Here is a 21,638-nt window from a genome sequence, read left to right as displayed (position 1 = left end):
CTTTCCCCTGGTAGCCACTAATCTGTTCTCTTTGTCCACATTTTTAAATTCCTCCTATGAGTGGAGTCATACAGAGATTATCCTTCTCTAACTGGCTTATTTCACTTAACGTAATTCCCTCAAGGTCCATCCATGTTGTTGCAAATGGGATGATTTTGTTCTGTTTTGCAGCTGAGTAGTATTCCATTGTATATATATACCACAACTTCTTTATCCATTCATCTGTTGATGGGCACTTAGGTTGCTTCCATGTCTTGGCTATTGTAAATAATGCTGCAGTGAACATTGGGGTGCATAGGACTTTTGGGATTGCTGACTTCAAGCTCTTTGGATAGATACCCAGTAGTGGAATGGCTGGATCGTATGGTAGTTCTATTTTTAGTTTTTTGAGGAATCTCCATACTGTTTTCCATAGCGGCTGCAGTAGTTTGCATTCCCACCAGCAGTGTATGAGGGTTCCATTCTCTCCACAACCTCTCCAACATTTGTTACTATTAGCTTTAGATATTTTTGTCATTCTAATGGGTGTAAGGTGATATCTCAGTGTAGTTTTCATTTGCATTTTCCTGATGATCAGCGATGATGAGCGTCTTTTCATGTGCCTATTAGCCATCTGTATATCTTCTTTGGAGAAATGTCTGTTCATGTCTCCAGCCCATTTTTTGATCGGGTGGTTTGATTTTTTGTTGTTGAGTTGTGAGAGTTCCTTATATATTATGGATATCAAGCCTTTGTCAGATATATGACTTGCAAATATTTTTTCCCAGTTAGTGGGTTGTTTTTTTTGTTTCAATCCTGTTTTCATGTGCCTTGAAGAAGCTCTTTAGTCTGATGAAGTCCCATTTGTTTACTCTTTCTGTTGTTTCCCTTCTCTGAGAAGACATGGTGTCCGAAAAGATCCTTTTAATACTGATGTCAGAGAGTGTACTTGCCTACGTTTTCTTCTAGAAGCCTTATGGTTTCAGGTCTCACCTTTAGGTCTTTGATCCATTTTGAGTTTATTTTAGTGAATGGTGAAAAAGAATGGTCAGTTTTCATTCTTTTACATGTGGCTTTCCAGTTTTCCCAGCACCATTTTTGGAAAAGACTTTCTTTTCTCCATTGTATGCACTCAGCTCCTTTGTCGAAGGTAAGCTGTCCATAGATGTGTGGTTTTATTTCTGGGCTTTCAATTCTATTCCATTGATCTGTTCACCTGTTTTTGTACCAGTACCATGCTGTTTTGATTACTGTAGCTTTGTAGTAAGTTTTGAAGTCAGGGATTGTGATGCCTCCCGTTTTGTTCTTTTTTCTCAGGATTGCTTTAGCAATTCGGGGTCTTTTGTGGCCCCATATAAATTTTAGGATTCTTTGTTCTAATTCTGTAAAGAATGTCATTGGGATTCTGATGAGATAGCGTTGAATCTGTAGATTGCTTGAGGTAGAACGGACATTTTAACTATGTTTATTCTTCCAATCCATGTACATGGAATGTCTTTCCATCTCCTTATGTCGTCATCCAATTCTCTCAGAAAGGCCTTGCAATTTTCATTATATAGGTCCTTCACTTCCTTGGTTAAATTTACCCCGAGGTATTTTATTCTTTTTGTTGCGATTGTGAATGGTATTCAGTTAGCATAATATCTTCCGGGTCCATCTATGCTTTTACAAATGGTAGTATTTCCTTAATTTTTAAGTTTGAATAATGTTTAATTGTGTGTCTATCTCGCATTTTCCTCATTTTCTTTATCCACTTGACTATTGATGGACATTTGAGTTGTTTCTATATCTTGACTATTGTGAATAATGCTGCAATAAATGTGGGAGTGTAGATATCTCTTCACAATCCTAATTTCAAGTCTTTGCATATATACCGAGGAGTAGAATTGCAGGATCATGTGGTAGTCTATTTTAATGTGGTTTTTTTTGGTGAGGAAGATTGACCCTGAGCTAACACACCTGTTGCCAATCTTCCTCTTTTTGCTTGAGGAAGATTGTCGCTGAGCTAACATCTGTGCTAATCTTCCTCTACTGTATGTGGGATGCTTTCACAGTGTGGCTTGACGAATGGTGCTAGGTCCATGCCCAGGATCTGAACCTCCGAACCCCAGGTCGCCAAAGTGGAGCACACGAACTTAACCACTATGCCATCGGGTTGGCCCCAGTCTTCCTCTATTTTTTGTACGTGGGATGCCACCACAGAGTGGCTTGATGAATGGTGTGTCGGCCCACACCTGGGATCTGAACCCATGAAACCCCAGCCGCCAAAGTGGAGCGAATGAACTTCGCCACTATACCACCAGGCCAGCCTCTATTTTTAATTTTTCTTTTTTTTGAGGAAGACTGGCCCTAAGCTAACATCTGCTGCCAATCTTCCCCTTTGTGCTTGAGGAAGAGTGGCCTTGAACTAACGTCTGTGCCAATCTCCCTCTATTTTATATGTGGGTTGCTACCACAGCATGGCTTGACAAGCGGTGTATGTCTGCACCCGGGATCTGAACCTGCAAACCTGGGCTGCAGAAGCGGAGAGAGCTGAACTTAACCACTACACCACTGGGCCAGCCCCTACTTTTAATTTTTTGAGGAACCTCCATACTGTTTTCCATAGTGGCTGCACCATTTTACATTCCCATCGACAGTGTACAAGGGTTCCAATTTCTCCACATCCTTGCCAACACTTGCCATTTTTTGTTTTTTGGTAATAGTCATCCTAACATTTGTGAGGTGATATCTCAATTGTGATTTTGATTTGCATTTCTTATCAGATTTGGCAATATGGAGGTTATTCATAGGAAAACGTATGAATCAAAGAGGAGGAAAAGAGAGTCCACGTAGAACTCTTTCAAGAAGTTTTGCTATGAAAGCAAGCAGAGAAATAGGCTCAGCTAGAGGGATTACGGGGTAAAGAAAAGTGGTGTTTTGTCTTTGTTTTTTTAAGGTGAGCGATATTACAACATTTTTTATGATGAAGAGACCATCCAGCCTGAGGAGAGATTGATGATGCAGTAAAGAGAGGGGATAAGGAAAACAACTAAACCCCTAAGTGGGTAGCAGACATAGGAGTCCAGATCACAGCTGGAAAGACTGAAGATTAACAGAAGAAAAGCCACTTCCTTCTCTTTAATATGATGCAGAAGATAAATGCAGTTGTAGGAAGGATTGTACATTTAGTGGTGGGATGTGGGAGAAGTTCCCTATCTCGTGACTTTTTTCTGAAGTGTAAAGGAAAATCATTGGCCAAGAGAGAACATACAAAATAGTCATCGCGGAGAGCGAAAAAGTAAGTTTTCTAAAACCCTGGAAAAGGATGACCAGCTTAAGGTTTGTGATCAGGAATTTAAAGAAAGCTTGTCAACCTGAAAGCCAGTTCTTTGTGGCCAGGAAAGAGGGCAATAATGAAAAGTGTTCTAGAGAGAGCAAATACAGTGATTGTTGTAGCTTCTTATTTACCCTAAATGATCACTTAAAGTGTATAAGTACATTATAATCTATAACAATGTTAAAGAAAATATATAGCTAACAGAAGTTGGCAAGTAGAAGGAGCAAAGAAGTGTGAGAGGTTAGGTGTGTAAGTATCTTCATCTCGCACAGAGTGAGGAGCTAATGTATAATTTTGAAAGTTGAAAATCCAAAAAAACAGATGTTTGAAGTACTTACCTTATTTAAATTATACGGTTTATCATAAAATAACTAAAATACTAAGAGGAAATAGTTTAAATTATCTAAATCCTCACCTGTCATAAGTGAATCCACAATGTCAAAAATTGATAAAACAATTAGTGATTGAGATCCTTTAATTTATAAATATGGAGGCAGTCACCGGAAGAAATAAAAAACAAAGTGAAAAGTAATTGCCTGTGGAGAACTTTTGTCCCTCATTATTATTTTGTATGACTTGATTTTTTTCATAACAAATGTATGCGTTAGTATACTTTAATAAAATTAAAACAGAAACTATTTAACTGCGAATGAAGGCCTTGAAGTCAGGGCCAAGCTTTGATACAACTGGGTAGGTTTTGTCGAGGTGACATTTATTTCCAGCCCCTTCCCGTGCCCTCTGATTGGCTCTCTCGGAATTGGTTTTCTCCCAGTATCAAAGGGATTCACTGCCCTCCTGCCCCTGGCTTCCTCCCGCCTTCACTGAGGAAAAGCACATCTCTGGTTGTTTTCTGCTCCTCAACTTTGATCATTACAAAATGAGTCTATTCTTGGTCTCATTCTTAAAATGATTTGTTTTTGGCGCTCCGGGGCTCGCGCCCCTGCCTCGTGCCTGCGCCGCTCGTATGTAAATGAGGGCGCGTGACGCGGGACGCGGATGGACAAGGGAAGAGAGAGAGTGGCCGCTGCCCTCGCCGCCCGGTGCTGGAGCCCTCGGTGCGCGGCGGAGAGGAGAGGATGCCGGCGGGAACTCGACTCTTGGCGCCACCGTCTCATGCACTGTGTAGGTTTTGAGAGTATTTTAGAAGGGCTTTATGGACCACGGCTACGAAGAGCCCTGAGTTTATTTGAAGGATTGTCTACCATCTCTTGATTCTTCACAGTCAACACCAACAGAGAAACTGTCATCTCAGGGCCAGTCCAACACTGAAAGACTGAATGCCAAGCAGAAAATTAGCTAAATGCACTCTTTCGAAAGAAAGACCTTCCTCAGAACTGTGATCCTAACATTCCCCTAGTTGCTCAGGAATTAATGAAAAAGATGATACGTCAGTTTGCAATTGAGTATATTTCAAAAAGTGGTAAAATTCAAGAGAATAGAAATGGTTCAATTGGACCAAGTCTAATATGTAAAAGTATTCAAATGAATCAAGCAGAAAACTCCCTTCAGGAAGAACAGGAAGGCCCCTTAGACCTCACTGTGAATCGAATGCAAGAACAAAATACTCAGCAAGGGGATGGAGTGTTAGATCTCTCTACAAAGAAAACCAGCATAAAATCTGAAGAGTCGTCCGTATGCGATCCTTCTTCTGAAAATTCAATGGCTGGGAGACTACAGAGAAACAGAGAGGACTATGTGGAGAGAAGTGCTGAGTTTGCAGATGGTTTGCTCTCAAAAGCTTTGAAAGACATTCAGTCTGGAGCACTGGACAGAAATAAAGCAGGCATACCTCAAAAAACTTTACTTCTCCACTTAGAAGCCTTACCAGCAGGGAAGCCTGCATCTTTTAAAAACAAAGCTCGAGATTTCAGTGATAGTTACTCATATAAAGACAGTAAAGAAACTTGTGCAGTGCTGCATAAAGTAGCCCTGTGGGCAAGAGCTCAAGCAGAGCGCACAGAAAAAAGTAAACTCAATCTAATTTAAAGAAAAAAATGAAAGCCTACAATATGAAACTTCACGTCCTACTGTACAGTTAAAAATTCCTCAACTACGAGTAAGTTCTGTTTCAAAACCACAACCTGATGGTCCTGGTCTGCTGGATGTTATGTATCAAGTTTCCAAAACCTCTCCAGTCCTAGAAGGATCAGCTCTCCAAAAACTGAAAAATATACTCCCTAAACAGAAGAAAATAGAATGTTCTGGGCCCGTAACTCACTCAAGTGTTGACTCTTACTTTCTACCCGGGGACCTCTCTCCTTTGTGTCTTAATTCTAAAAATGGAACAGTTGATGGAACCTCTGAAAATACTGAAGATGGATTGGATCGAAAAGATAATAAGCAGCCCAGGAAAAAACGTGGCCGTTATCGGCAGTATGATCATGAAATAATGGAAGAGGCTATTGCAATGGTAATGAGTGGCAAAATGAGTGCTTCCAAAGCACAAGGAATTTATGGGGTACCTCACGGCACTTTAGAATACAAGGTAAAAGAAAGATCTGGAACACTGAAGACTCCTCCTCCGAAGAAACTCCGAGTACCAGACACTGGGTTATATAATATGACAGATTCAGGGACTGGCAGCTGCAAAAACAGCAGCAAGCCTGTGTAGATTACTTGTTAGGAAAATGTTTGTACGTGTGTTTGTGTGTGTGTGTGTATGTGCACAGGTGTGTGTTTGTGTGTCTATATACACACACGTGGGAATTACAGATGCTCACTCTGACAGGAGACATGAAATTTTGCAGTTGAAAAACCACTTACATGCCTTTTGAAAAAAAGTTTTATTCAGGGTTTTCACTGTGGACAGAATTATATAGTTGCTTACTTAATTCTGATAGTTTGTATTTAATCCTTGTATAAATAGGTGAAAAAGATTGAGGTTTTCTTTAGTAGTCAATAGCATAAAGCGTTGTGGGAAAACAAGTAATTGTCAAGTGAAACATTTTTATAGGTGAAAGACCACCCCAGCCATTCAGTTAAACCATCTTATAATGGAAATATGATATTAATAGTTTTTAAACATTTTTACCTAACATACTTAGAGTTACTGTAAGTACGTCAACCAACCAATCAGAGTTTAAATACGCAGCTATCTCCATACTAAGAAAAATTAATATATACAGTATTAGGACACTACAGTGCATTCTATGAAATATGAAATGCACTCAAGTGCATCCACCAGGAATAGACAAGAAAACCTTAAATGATATGTATAATGAAATTTAATATTTATCATTTAACAGTTGTTGTAGCAGGAAGTTGGGGTTTATAAGGTATACACTTTTTGAAAAAAACTGACACATTGTTAACCCCAGGAGCTATAAAATCCTTTAATATAAGATGGAATACTAAGAACAAAAAGTAATTTAAATTTAATTATTAAAATAATTTAATTTTGTTTTTCATTTGAAAAATAAGCTAATGTGTAAGATTAGAAAAGAAAGTTGGAATGCAACTTAGAGCATGTTTATAATGGGCACAGAAAAAGCTTGAGAATGATCATTTTGGTTTAAATGTGCTGGTTGGTTGATGTTATGACTACTTTAAATTTTAAGGATTGTGATAGACTCCTACTATTGAAAAACCTCAGTGTAACTTTAATATATTTGCTGCTGTGACATTTCAAAACATTTTCAGTTTATCAAAAATGAATTACAGATTTCATTTTGGTGGGCGATACATTATCGTTTTGCTAATAACCAAATTTGCAGTTTGTTCAGGGTCTTAAATGGATTTACAAATATTTAACACTGAAGCTGTTTTGAACTTTCAGTAATGTAAACTCTACTAATTGGGCAGTTAGAAGCTGGGCAGTGCATTTTAACTTTTACTAGCCTCATAAAAGAGACCAGTAATTTTTATATAGCAGTTTTAAAATGTGGTTCAGAGTATCCATGTTGGATTTATGGAGTATGCCGTTTTAGTGGTAAAATGTTATAAAGCATGTGCCTCCATATAAAGATTGGGGATTTGCTTCATATGTTCACAGTTCTCCGAGTGCCCCTTTGCTCTGTTAAAAGTCAGGTTCTGATCATTTTTCTAAGCCAGTTTTCCTAAGTCCAAAAGGAATACTTAAAGCTGAATTTAAAAAATAAGTGCACCTTGTCAAATACTTGTGTTTTTACACTTGTGTTTGTGTGTATCTAATAATCACATATACATGTAATACTAAAGAGATTTTCAGCTATTACATTGAAAAACTGCTTACATATGTATAAGGAAACTGAAGAGAGGGAAATACACAACCAAGTAGATATTTGGTCTCTTCGATCTATACTGAACCCTCTTCAGCAATTAATGTTACCTGCATGCTAGGGTATGAATCCTCTCGCTCTTTTTTATTCCCCCAAGAAAGTATACATAATAGATTGCAAAACAGCAGATGTCAGGGTCATCTTTCTTTTTAAAGAATTAAGCCATATTTTGTGAGGGCCAGAACTTGGATGATTTAATGTATTTCCCCTCCCCGCCCCCCGCGCCCCCAGTGAAAAGCAAAGTTAATGTTTCAACACAATTTTATTGACCTCATTATACAGAATTTTACTTGCAAAAATTTGGGGGCTTGAAGGCATTACATAATATTTATATTGTATTGAGCTTTTTTATTCCTCACACTATATTTACATTAATAAATTGATTGAGAAGTTTATAGTAAAGGGATACTTACAGAACACTTTTATATCATTTAAAAGATGACCTGACCAAAAACTTGACAGGATTCATAAAATCAGGGATCATTTTGCTATTGACTTCACAGTGCTCAGTAGTTTTATAGGTAATATTATAGTTAATTTGCCGCGTTTTAGTACTTGTATTATTTATTTTTGGTCAGAAATAGTAAATTAAATATTTTTTGATAGTTTGTAGGTAATGATCAACTCCTAACTTTTAAGATTTTTTTATTTTTTCCTTTTTCTCCCCAAAGCCCCCCGGTACATAGTTGTATATTCTTCGTTGTGTGTTCTTCTAGTTGTGGCATGTGGGACGCTGCCTCAGCGTGGTCTGATGAGCAGTGCCATGTCCGCGCCCAGGATTCGAACTAACGAAACACTGGGTCGCCTGCAGCGGAGCGCGCGAACTTAACCACTCGGCCACGGGGCCAGCCCCCAACTCCTAACTTTTAAAAGAAACAAAATGTTTCTAGTTACTGAGTTCACTTTTGATCATACAAACTTGGAAAGGCAGGGAAATTTATGGCTTCCCCTTCCCCCCAGTGATTCCATTAAGATATTCTCTATGTTAAACTTTCAAAGTACTTTATAAATTTAGTTACCAGTTATTACTTATTAATTGACAATTTTCTGAAAAATCCAGTTTCAGCAGACTTTTAATGAAGGTGAAAGCAACCATTATGTGCTTTCTACTTATTTGAATGTTCCTCAAGTATTTTATATTTTAAAAAAAAAAGAAGGAAAAGAAAAAACGGTGCCTCTGTTTTTAGAAAACTACTGCTCAGTAAAGTTGTTTAAACCATTTCTGGTAGCTAATGATAATTTTATATTAAATTGTATACTAACTTTAGTGAGACTGATTTTTTTAGTTGTTTACAGTACAAATACTTGTATTTGTTTTTTAATTGCAGTATTTCCATTGTCACAGTAATTTAGTAAAACTCTGGCTGCCTTGATTTTGACAGATTTTGTTAATATAAACTGATTGTTAGGCAATTAGTTATATTTATGCATAAATCAATTGCTCTATGATTCATGAATTATTTATTACAATATTTTCTAATGAATTCATGTATCTGTCTTGTGTTGTACTGTAATTCTGTTCCTACTTTGTGTTGTTATATATCTAAATCTGATTGTATGAATTTTAATTGTTCAGTTAACGTGTTTCTAGGTTGTAATTTGTAGTAAAGCTCTTCAGTGCTTTTGCACTTAAATTTAAAAAATAAATAAAAAATAAAAATGATTTGGTTTTGGCTCATGGTAAAAATCAGTAATAATCTAATAACTGAAATTCCCTTCCTCCTCCTGTTCCCATCCCTGCCAAATATTATTTAATGTGTGATCTCATTTAGGGAGATTAGATGGGAGAGTTTTATATGCATGTTTTTGTTTTTTAATCTCAGAAACAGAGGGTTAAATTGATCAGATGCTTCACTGCACGGTGTATTAGTATTACGGTTCATACCAAGTACCTCATGTGATAAATTTATCCCCTTTTATTTTCATCCCCCTCTCTCATTCTCTACCCACCTTGAGAATTTTAACTCTAAATAATGAGCTCAAAAGAATTCATCTCTGTTGGCAGACTGTTAAGGCACTGGGATAGGTAGGGGAAAATTATTTGGGAGTGTGTGAGAAAGAGGCCTTCCCAAGGAACTTCAAATTACACCATCTTTACAGGGCTTGTTTTATTCTTTTTACGTAATGATTCAGTAGTCACTATCAACTGGGACTGGAATTAGGATGGACTTTAAATCTCTTGTTGAGATGTTTTCTTATGGCAAGGTCTCATTAACATCATTTAAACAGAGTATAGCACAACACCCCAAGCAGGTGGGTGCTTAGTAAGTATTATCATGCAGTGATAATGATGATGTAAAACTATAGGCTTCAGGTAAGGGTTGATGACTTATTCACCACACACCTTAAACTACATTCTTAAAACACAGATGAAACTCATTAAATTATTTTGACAGTTTTATATGCTTCATCAACATGTTGGATATGGGATAAACAAACGGCCTACAATTAACTACAAACAATTATTTCCACTATTATTAACGGATGTTCACCAATAGCATTATATAACCTACACAACAAAGAGCATCTACTTGCAAGAAATGCAGCACATTGTTTTTTATTTCCTGTATCTCATTTATTCAATACACATTTTTTCCATGAGAAACATTATTGGTGTTAACACTCATCCAAAAGTTCATTACTTAATGCAAACGATTTTCTAGGTAGAGAAAAAAATTGTATATATTTCTGTAGATGAGGGCACATTTTGCAACATATTTTGTAATTTTCCTCTCAGAAGTATGAAAATTCTAAAGAAAAGATTATGAAATATATTGAAGTGAAACCTCTTAAAGGCAGGAACTAGCTTATTTTTTTTCAGTATTTTCTTTTGTACTTCTAAATAGAGTCTGGACTTTATCTTCACATTGTTTTATAGAACTCATATATCTGTATTTTTCTTGAATTTGCATTATTAGGTCCACAAGAGACGTACTTTTTTTTTTTAACTTTTATAAAATACTCAATTTGGGAAAGTCTGTCCTACTCGATTTCAAACAACGTGGGAGCGAGATCTTGTTTGACTTCATCCACGTATATTTTTCAGTAACAGGTTTCAGTGTCTTGCTGATAAATATTGCTTAAATAAAGCATGAATGCAAATTTTTCTTTCTGTAGTATTTTATACTTGTTTTAAAATAAGTTGAAAAGGGTTTAATTAAACATAGAAGTAGCTCCCCTCCAAAAATTTCTCTCCTTCACTATTTGTGATCACTAAGAGGAACCAGAAAGAAAACTCCCCAGCGAGACAAGTGAAATATAAAAAGAATAAGAGAAAGAAAAAGAAAGGAACCTTGTTTTCTATACCACATTCACTTAAGACAAAAATAGGGAAGCTATTTTTTAGCTTGAAAATAATGTTATGTGTTCTATGCTGCAGATATTCAATTTTATATCCTAGGAAACACTACTGTTCTACTAGGAGGCAGTGTAAGTGTGAGTCCTGGCTCTGCCGCTTGTTGTGAGACCTTGGTCAAGCTACCCGACCTTGCCAACCCTTACCGTCCCGGTCCGTAAAAGGTAGTAACATCTACCTCCACAAGCTATTGATCGAATAAGGCTGACAACACAGCGATGACACGTGCCAAGCGCTCCTATGGCACCTGTCATCACGAGCAGCTCAGTGAAGTTCGTATCTCAGCGACTCGGTGGGTCAATGCAGTACACGTAGAAGCACACTGATGGGAATGCGTAGGTTGAATTTCATTACACAGGTTAGTATTAGCCAGGCATTTTACTAGCTGGACTCTGAGTATTGTTTAATCTCACTGTGTTTGATTAGCCAAATTCAAAATTAGTAATTCTGCGCTCAGGTTATCTCATTCTCCACGGCGCGGTCAGAGAAGACGCTGCCTCTTGAGGACCGCAGACCGCAGCGTTTGCAGTGCGCGTTTGCTGTGGCGGAAGAGAACACCGGACGTTCAAGCCCGGGCTCAAGCCACGATCTCTCAAACCATGAAGACATCCGCAGCGAATTTACAAAAAAAAAAAAAGGCAGAGCAACACCGACATGTCAGTCTTCTAAAGCTTCCGAAGCCGCTGCCGGATTCCAGGGCGCTGGCGCGCTCGCGGCACTGCGACAGGGGCGGGGCCGCAGCCGTAAAGCAGCGCCCCAGACCACGTGGGCTCCGACGCGGCCCGGTGCCCTTGGAGGCTCTTGCTGGGGGGTCATGGCAGGTTCGGTGCAGGGCAGTGGGTCCAGGGCTCTGGACCTGCTCCGGACCCTGCCCCGGGTTAGCCTGGCCAACTTAAAGCCGAATCCGGGCTCCAGGAAACTGGTAAGTGGCTGGTGGCGTTGCGGGCAAGCGCTGGCGCACGGGGCGATGGAAGCGGCCCTGCACTGCCCGCGCTTTCCGGGGACTGCTTACTCCAGAGGGTATTGGGATGGAGGTAGGGTTTCTGAGTCCCTGTTCTCCTTAACTGCAGAGGAAAATCTTCTCGCGTGGTGTCAACTCGTAATACGGTTTATGCTTAAAAGCATAATTATGCTAGGGCGTAGGAGCGAAGTCGCACTGCAAAATGATTGTCCCGTTCAAAATTGGAATTAAAATGAAGGACTTTTCCAGTATAGCTTCATGGGAAAGAGTTGAATTGATTTATTCCGTTAGATGTCTCTTCAAATCACTAAATACAGCCAGAAAAGCTGTTAGGTGACGTACTGTAATTTTGAAAATCAGTTCGTTGCCTTCGTGAAGTGACAGGAAGTAAATTAAGAAAAATGTTTTCTTTATAAATTAATCTTTAAATAAAATAATGTATGGGTAGCAATGACATATTTACAATTCCAAAATAGAATTTCTTAACTATCATGTAAGCTTTGTTTGTTGTGGATGTTTAACTCTAGGTTTTTTTCCGTTCGAGCCTGTTGTAGAACCCTTATCCCCATCCCATCCTTGGAAGTTTGCCTTTGAAACACAGCTTGCACTTTGGTTGCAAGAATTAGGTACATCTTCAGAGGCAAAGATGCTGATTTAGAGTGTTTGGACGCTAGAGCAGCTAGGACAGTGCTTGGCACAAGGTAGTGTTAGCTAGTACTGGTTGGTTGGATGAATAAATGGTGTAACAAAAAATATACAACGAAAAGATGAGATACAGTTTATAAAAAGGCATCTGTAGATCATAAAACTTTGTTCTTTCCTTTAGGAAAGACGACCGAGGGGGCGGAGAAGAGGTAGAAGATGTGGCAGAGGCGACAGATAAAGGAGAACGACAGAGAGGAACCCGGCCCCGACTGGGCTTTGAGGGAGGCCAGACTCCATTTTACATACAAATCCCAAAATACGGGTTTAATGAAGGACATAGGTAGGTTGTTCTGCTTTTTAAAGTAGAAAGCCCTGTTTTTCGCTGAGAATCACCTAAAAAATAGCTTGGTAGAAATTGATAGTCACTTTGAAGCAAACTTTTGCCCCTGTTCCTCTGAAGCATCTTTAGTCGTGCAATTAGTTTGGAATAGCAGGGAAAAAAGCCCAGACATTGAGCCTGCAAAATGGAGATAATGATGCCTGCTCTCCTGGTTGTTTAGAGGCTTAGCAATAATATATATAAAAACCTGGCTCATTGTGATTACCCAATAAATGACAACTACGATGGTTACTTTGAGTTCCATTAATGCATAATTCAGATAGTGGGTTAAATTTTCCCCAAATTTGTTTGTTGATTTGTGTAAATGAGTGAAGTAAAATGCTTAAGAGGCAAAGTATTTTTAGCAAAATAAAGGAAATACTGGTTTTGTGTCGTTACCAAAAATCAAGCAGTATAACGTTTCTGTTGTAGTCAGGAGGGTCTTATTTTGTTACCATCTAAATTGTTGGAGGAAAATAGAGAACAAAACTTTTAAGTTGATGTGGAGAACTTAAGAGGAAGAGAGTTGAGTTTTCCAACTGTTACTTTCTTGTTTTGTAGCTTCAGACGCCGGTATCAGCCTTTGAGTCTCAACAGGCTGCAGTGTCTTATTGATTTGGGTCGAGTTGATCCTACTCAGCCTATTGACTTAACCCAGCTTGTCAATGGGAGAGGTGTGACCATCCAGCCATATAAAAGGGATTATGGTGTCCAGCTGGTAGAGGAGGTAAGTCTGGATTAGTATTTTTGGAGTTAGATAGGAGGCTATTTCTGATTTTCATATAATCTATACTCTGCCTCCTTTGTTTTTATCCCTTTTGAATTGTTATAACCATTACATAGTGGTGATTGTGTTTATACTCAGTTGTGGTTTTAGAAAGCCAGCATGATCACGTCGAGGGGCCTCTGTTCCCATGGTCCGGGAATGCTCTTCTCCCGTGTGTCCGTTCAGCTTGTTCCCTCCCTCCCTTTGGTTCTCTGTTCAGATCTGATAATATCAGAAAGGTCTTTTTTGATTTTCTTTTATAAAGGAACACTCAGCCCCCACCCGCTTCCCCCACAGTCGTACTCTGTCTGCATTACTCTGCCCGAAGTATTTTTTCTTTGAATATATGAACACCTGACATTTATTACTAAGTAATGCATTTATTTTTCACTGTCTTCCTCAGTGTGATGTAAGTTCTTTGAGAGCAGGTACTGTGATTCATTCCTATGTTTGCAATATTGGAAATATTGGCTCATGATAATAACTCAGTATTTATGGAAGAAAGGGATCAAATCCAATTCTAATCGCAGTAAAGGACTTTTCTATTTATAGACATTGGCCAGGCATTTCATAAGCAAATAAACGGGTTGTTAATTAACTGCTCCTCCTCCTTGTTGTCAGTAATGTAACTGTGTGAGTAACTTAGTGTCCACTAGAGGGAGGCATATGTTTATGGAAAAACCTTTTAGATTCCTTTGAAAAAGTAAACCTTACGGATAAAGGATTTTCAAATAAGATGATTTGAAGATAGATTACCAAATATGCGATTAAGTCTCAGTATCCTACTCTGGGTGTATAAGGGAATGCACATGTAAATTGACATGGAAAAATCCGTGACCTCTTCAGCTGTTAAACTGCGCATCCCAGCAACTCACAGGTATGTGTCTATTAAACTAACAAAAATAATCCTGAAAACGACACCAGGGCAGTGGTTGTGTAAGTACAGTTCCACATCGTTTACAGCTCTGTAAATTGATTTCCGATTTGTAGTAAATAGTGGATAATAAGACTTTCTGATCCTTCAGCATAAAATTACCAATTTGGAAAGACATGTTTTCAAGGAAAAACAAAATAAACCTAACTGATAGAAAGACATTCCTAAAAATGCTTTTATAATACTTAAAATACTGCAACTAACCCCAATGTCCAAGGATGGGGAGTGGTCAAGCAATCTATGGAATAGTAATTAAAAATCACAAATTATAGGGGCTGGCCCTGTGGCCTAGTGGTTAAGTTTGGCGCCCTCCCCTTCTGTGGCCTGGGTTCAGTTCCTGGGTACAGACCCACACCACTCGTCGACGGCCATGCTCTGGCAGCAACCCGCAGACAAAATAGAGAAAGACGGGCAACAGATGTTAGCTCAGGGTGAATCTTCCTCAGCAGAAAAAAAAAAAAAAATCACAAATAATATGGCAAGACCTTACTTTATTGAGTCAAACGTACCATAATTATTAAAATGCAGGTCGGTATCATAGATGGAAAAAGTGTATCTTAGAATTGATGGAATATTTTTTAAATATATTAAAGGTTCATAATTAATAAAAGGAACTTGATTGGGAGCCAGCTTGTTTCAACCACACCAAAATAGGAAAAAATTCTTATCACTACAAAAAGAATGGTAATGATGCCATCTTTTTATTTTTGTCAGAATCTGTTTTGAAATTAAAATATAGCACATCCTAACTAAAGTGATCAAAAGTAGAACTTAAAAAAGTTCAGGACTACATTTTTCAGTGTTGACCATGGTAGGGAAAGGTAAACTTATTTTCTGTCAGTTTAGAGGCTGTAGTAAAGTCAATAATGAATGCAAAGTGAATTTCTGTTGTCCTTTGCTCCCTTTTTTCTTAGAGGGGGTGACCCCTCCAAAGCTCAGATATTTTATTCTTTCGCTGATTCTAGCCCACTCGTCCCCCTCTTTAACCTTCTCTTGGCCTCTTGCTTGTTAAGGGATAGGAAGATAAGTCATGATCTGTATCCTACAGCATAATGTTGTGGTTAAGAACACATACTGTGGCTGGACTGTCTGGGTTAGAATCCTAGCTTTGTGATTTTGGGCAAGGTATTTAACCTATCTGTGCTTCAGTTTCCCCATCTGTGAAGTTGGTTTAGCAATAATCCTGTCATAGGGTTGTTATGAGGGTTAAACAGCCAACTATTACCGAAGTACTGGGAATGGGTGCTTATATTGGTGTCTACGAAATACATCAAGTGAAAATATAGTCATCTCTGCTCACAGGGAAGGAAAATTGGTAAAAGAAGGGGGCCTAGAAAATGTAAAAGAATTTGATGTTATTTGATAGGACCTGGAAGCAGAAGTCTTTGAAGTAGGAATTGCTGTTACATTGTGGGCATTTTGGAGGAGGAAACACAGTGTAAAAAGGAAGCTTGCCATAGTTAATTTACTTTTAGCCAAGCTAGCTACTCACAGACTATTTTGACGTGTTACAGGGTGCTGATACCTTTAAGGCGAAAGTTAATATTGAAGTACAGTTGGCTTCGGAACTAGCCATTGCTGCAATCGAAGAGAGTGGTGGTGTCGTTACTACAGCCTTCTGTGATCCCAGAAGTCTGGGTAAGCTTGCTCCGCAGTCATTTTCTTCTCTCCCTCTTTGTCTCATGCTGGCTGCATGTGAGGATTGTAAAAGTCCTCATGGCTGTTTGACTTGCCGTTTGGACACCTCTGTTTTCTGTTTCAGGATTTCTTATTAGTGCTGTGGCTGGTGGGGCTCTGTCCTCTGATAGACCTCAGCCAGTAGGTCATAAAAAGGTTTTGTTTTTGTTTTTGAACACAGGGCTTAAATACAATGTTACCTATGTCTAGAAACTCACTAATGGTTGGTAACCCAGGAGTAACTCTGACTTTCAAGATACAAACTTTTGAAAATTAAGCATTTCCATTTGTTTACTTAAAACAAGCTTATTTAATTAAAAGAGTTCTTGGAATTAAGTTCTCATCTTGGTCATATTTAAAAATTAATGATTATAAAATACCATTATTAAAAGAAAACCATCATGTAAATAAAATAGTCAACATTTGCCTTTCTCTTTTTTTAATTTAAAAATTGTTTTAGAAATTCTATGCAAACCTGTTCCATTCTTTCTGCGTGGACAACCCATTCCAAAACGAATGCTTGCACCTGAAGCACTGGTGCCGTATTATACTGATGCAAAGAATCGTGGTGACCTGGCGGATCCGGCCAAATTTCCTGAAGCAAGACTTGAACTCGCCCAGAAGTATGGTTATATTTTACCTGACGTTACTAAAGATGAACTCTTCAAAGTTACTACTCGAAAGGACCCAAGGCAGATTTTCTTTGGTCTTGCTCCTGGACGGGTGGTGAATATGGCAGATAAGAAAATCCTGAAACCTACAGAGGAGAATGTCCTCAAGTATTACAGCTCATGAATTCCCTTCCAAGAAAGCAGAGTTGGAAAAGAGGACTGGAAAAGGAGGCCATGCGATAAAACAAAGAATTGGTGCGGTCACTGTGTTTGAGTGATGTCTACGACCTGGCTCTCAATAATACTTTCATCTTGGTCATTGTATTATTTCTTATCATAGTCATTGTCAAGGAAAGTCTGCCTAGCAATGGCTTAAACAAATTAGTTTTTTTCTTATTTTTTATCACCTAAGAAGAATTGGTAGTGACGGTAATAGCCATAGCAGTTCAATAATCTTGCAGTTTCTGTATCTGCAATTCTCATGGCCTCTCCCCAAGACCCTAAGATGATCACCATGGCTCCAGTAAGAATAACCTTAAAGGGCAGGAAGAAGCGGGGAGAATGGTTCAAGCTATAGCTGCCCTGTTCATAAGGAAGCAAAAGTTTTCTCATGACCACCCCTTGCAGACTTTCATATACATCTTATTATCCATAGCTGTGTCATTTGATTCCCTCTAAGGGCAATGAGGCTGACGCACTGAGACTTAACTATGCCTGCCTCTACAGTTGGTAGATGGGAGAGGCAGAACATCCTTGGGGATGGAAATTGATTAGCCAACCACTAAGGACTGCCAACGTCATCAAAAAAGTTATTCATTCAGTATATATTTGTTGAATGTCAAGTATTCTAGGTTCTATTTAAATAACATAATATACATATATTTTATAGGGTACTTGATATTTACAAAATATATTTTTATAAATATAAAATAATTAAAAATACTTTAGAAAAGGTGCACTACTTCAAAAAAAGATCATAATAGAAGTTTTCAATGTACATTTTTTAAAATGTGCTTTCAAAAACCGTACCTAGGCATTCTGGAAAATGTAATGAAAACAGGTATTGCAGTTTGAATGGTACTACGCTAGAAAACAGAAGTAAATAGTTGTAGCAAAAACTTGTAGATATAAAGATGTTTCTGTGAGAACATAAAGGGCTGATGTACCCATAATGCACATGACAGAGGGTTTAACAATGTGCTGCCAGGCACCGTAGCTTTTATATACTCGTTGATCCGTTGCTGCTGCTATTAAGTTGGTTTTTCTTACTAACGCAATAGGATAGACTTAGGGTAGATGATAATAACACATTGTGTTCTGTGAGACAATATTGGGCCGTGGAAAAGAGAAAATTAAAAGGGGCGATTTAATTTTGAAGTTACATATATGATCCTGAAAGAGATAGAGAAACAACAGGAATAGTATTATCTTATAATAGCACATCTATTTATTTGGTAAATTTAAGACAACTGTTTAATAGTATCTTTATTATGTTCAAGATTATCATTATTATGTTTAAGATATTATTATTATGTTTTTAAGACATAATTTTCACTCTGAGCTCATTAGTAACAGTATAACAAAAGTTGAGGCAAATTCATTTTTGTTTTCAATCTGAAAAAAGTCACTTTTGGAAGTTTCAAGAATGGAAAAAGTGCTATAAATGTGTTTCATTAAATTGTTCTTTTAAAAATGTATTTTGAAAGTCTACAACAATGTATGAACACACCATTTTACTATTAATTTCTTCTCCTGTACATATCCGTGAGACCAGAATAAAAATGGACTATTTTCCTGGCTAGATATGCATTTATTTCATAAAGGAGCTCCTAATTGCGAAAATACTTGGGTGAAACCATCATCTCCATTCTCTGGATCCATTCCCAACGTCAGATGGAGAGACGAATGTGACTGGATTTCACCTGTTCAGCTTGTAACCCCAACCTTTGTCTCCACTTGGAATAAAGTTGTGTACTTTCGCTATCAAAAGGAACTTCCCATTCACCATCTGGCCCTTCAGCAGTCCCCTAAGCACTAAAAATAGAAGTAAGACTAAACGGGTGAAATTAATTTTAATGATTTGTTTTACTTAAGCCAGTATTTCCAAGTATTGTCATTTCAATATGTACGTAGTGTACACTTAGTAATGAGATATTTGATCTTCTTTTTTTGTACTAAGTTTTCAAAATCTGGCTTTTACAGCATATCTCAATTCAGACTATCTGCATTTCAAGTGTTCAATAGCCACATGTGGCTAATGGCTACTGTGTTGGACAGTCCAACTCCAGAGTATCTGGGATTTAGCTGCTCTGTTTCCAGTTGACTAAAGCAGCACAGCTACCGTGACAATCAAGTTCGGTGGTGGGTTAAAATAGTTCTATATGAATTGATGTGCATAATGAAGATGCATGCCTAATTAAAATACAAAACCACCTCCCCTTGGAGAGAAATCAAGCAGGTACCATAAGCCAAAACATAGACCACACATCAGAAAATATTTAGATAATCATCACAAATCTGCTTTTAATTTTGAAATATTTGAAACATAACCAGCCAATATTAGAAGACTAACAGAAAATATTTGAAGTAATCCAATAGTACAAAATAGAGGCAATAAAAGTTATGAGTATTTAATAAATGTTGTGTTTAATAACATGGATAATATAGCCATGAAGTATCTTTAAGTAAAAAGAGTTAGAAGACACTGTGTCTGATATTACTTCATTTTGGTAAAATAAAAACATTTATCATTATTTGAACAAATACATAGTAAAAAACATTGAAAATGCTTATTTATGTTTTCTAAAGGCACCATTTTTTGTTCATAACAAAAAATAAAATAAGGCATGGCACTGTGCATGAGTAGCTAATCTGAAAAACCTTCCACTGTAAACGCCTGGATATGCAAGACAAATTATATCAAGCATTCTTGTACCTGCAAAATTGAGGTCATATAAAGGAAAGCACAATGCCTCGTTTTCCACAAAGGAGGAGGAGTTCAGAACAAGCTCAATGAGCATCCAGTGCTGAGGCTGGTGTACCGCTTCCCTAAGTTGATGGGTATGGGAGGATGGGTGGGGAGCTTCTCTAGAACCTAGAGGATTGGGTTTTACTATCCCTACTGGAAGAGGAACTCTGTACTGGGACCCTGAAGGATCCGTGTTTCACAATGAAACCCCTACAGTAAAACTAACCCTCAATGAAAAACTTGGCTGAAATAGAAACCCACAAACACAGGGAGTTGACAGACAAGTCTTTGTTTTTTTCTTGGACTCCAGCTGGGATTCCTCTAAGAATTTGTCACTAAATGTGTGCCATCCAGTTGGTGTGGCTTCAGTGTCCACCACAACTGTACCTAGGAAAAGTCTAGCCGAAAAATAAATATAAAAGTATATTCTAAATTAATTGCATTTCCGTAGCAAGAGAAACTCTACACCCAGGCTACACAACAGTTTCAAGATAAAGCATTATGAAGTTTTAGCTTCTAGTATAAATATAAATTTACAAATCCTATATTGGGGTTTCTATTGTTAGATAACAAATTCTTACAAAACTACTGGCTGAAAACCACCTTTCCATATACTTATGGGTTCTGTGGGTTTAGAATTCAGGAAAAGCATAGGAGGAAGCTTCTACATGTTGCATGGTGTCTGGGGCACAGGCTCGTGAAGACTTGACAGGTCAGGGTGACTCCGTGGCTGGTGGCTGGAATCAATCAGAGGAGTCTTCACATGTCTGTGAGTTGATTTTGGCTGTAGTCTGGGTCCTCAGTGAGGGTTCACAGGAGCACCAGCATTTGGCCTCTCCGTGTGACTTGGGATTTCCACTGCATGGTGGCCCCAAGGTTCCAAAAGCAAGCGTCTTTGCAAACAAGTCAGAATCAACATTGCCTTTCATGACATAGCTTCAGGAGTCCTGCAGCATCACATCTGCTATATTCTATTTGTTAAAAGTGAGTTACTTATATCAGCTGAGATTTGAAGGAAGGGGACACGGAAACTGCCCTCAATGAGAAGAGTGTTAAAGGATTTATGGACATATTTTAAAAACACCACAGTCTGCATTTGGGCTACAAATTATTTAAATTCCTCTCACTTGCAAAACATACTTACCTTCTCCCAAGACCCCTCAAAAATTTGATTTCATTACAGCATTTGGGTCCGGTTCAAGGCCCAGGATCTCATAATCTAAATCAGATCCAGGCCAGATTAAGTTCTTCAGATACAGTCACCCTTGATATGAAGACCTGTGAAGCAAAGAGGTAAGTTTTCTGCCCCCTCTAGCCACACCCCTCTTCCAAACATACACATCTGTGGGGATACAGGCATTGGATAACTGCTACTGATATACCCACTTAAAAAGATGGCAAAAAAAAAAATTTGTTATGTAACAGTGATACAGTGTCGGATACATATGCTGTGTATCCACAGCAATTCTGAGGTACACCCAGGTGCATGCTGGCAGTTCTCTGATGTAGGCTCAGCCCTACTCTCTGGAGGGTTTTTTTCTTGCTTTTGTTTTGCTTTCCCCATGGTGCTTGGCTTTGACTTCTGGTTTCTTGGTTCTGTACTCTGACAAGCTGCACGGTATTTCCATAGATAAAGCATGACAAATTATGAGCTAAAGATGCCAAGTTATAAGGCCCATTATGAAAAAACCTAACATGATTGAATGTAATTAATATCAACTGAAAGTAGGTTTAGAATGCTAAGAATTTATAAAAGTGGTATGATAAATTATAAAAAGCATATTTTAA

The 21,638-nt window shown here is 38.1% G+C and overlaps 2 protein-coding genes and 1 pseudogene across 2 annotated transcripts in view; all 3 read left to right on the top strand.

Moving 5' to 3' along the window:
- Positions 1 to 18,674, top strand: part of LOC138915068 (large ribosomal subunit protein uL15m-like) — a 36,739-nt gene extending 18,065 nt beyond the window's left edge. The window contains 6 exon segments of the mRNA XM_070259070.1: positions 11,367 to 11,831; positions 12,697 to 12,747; positions 12,749 to 12,855; positions 13,456 to 13,621; positions 16,109 to 16,232; positions 16,732 to 18,674. Coding sequence (XP_070115171.1) covers positions 11,367 to 11,831; positions 12,697 to 12,747; positions 12,749 to 12,855; positions 13,456 to 13,621; positions 16,109 to 16,232; positions 16,732 to 17,066 — 1,248 coding nt within the window. The 3' untranslated portion in view covers positions 17,067 to 18,674.
- LOC138922324 (ral guanine nucleotide dissociation stimulator-like) overlaps positions 1 to 21,638 on the top strand; it is a 378,765-nt gene that overhangs the window by 32,902 nt on the left and 324,225 nt on the right. The window lies entirely within an intron of this gene.
- On the top strand, positions 4,147 to 5,193 carry LOC138922329 (ligand-dependent nuclear receptor corepressor-like protein; annotated as a pseudogene).

Source organism: Equus caballus, unplaced genomic scaffold (assembly GCF_041296265.1).
Source record: "Equus caballus isolate H_3958 breed thoroughbred unplaced genomic scaffold, TB-T2T haplotype2-0000768, whole genome shotgun sequence".
In the NCBI taxonomy this organism is placed as follows: Eukaryota; Metazoa; Chordata; class Mammalia; order Perissodactyla; family Equidae; genus Equus; species Equus caballus.
This window is presented reverse-complemented; position numbering and strand designations above follow the sequence as displayed.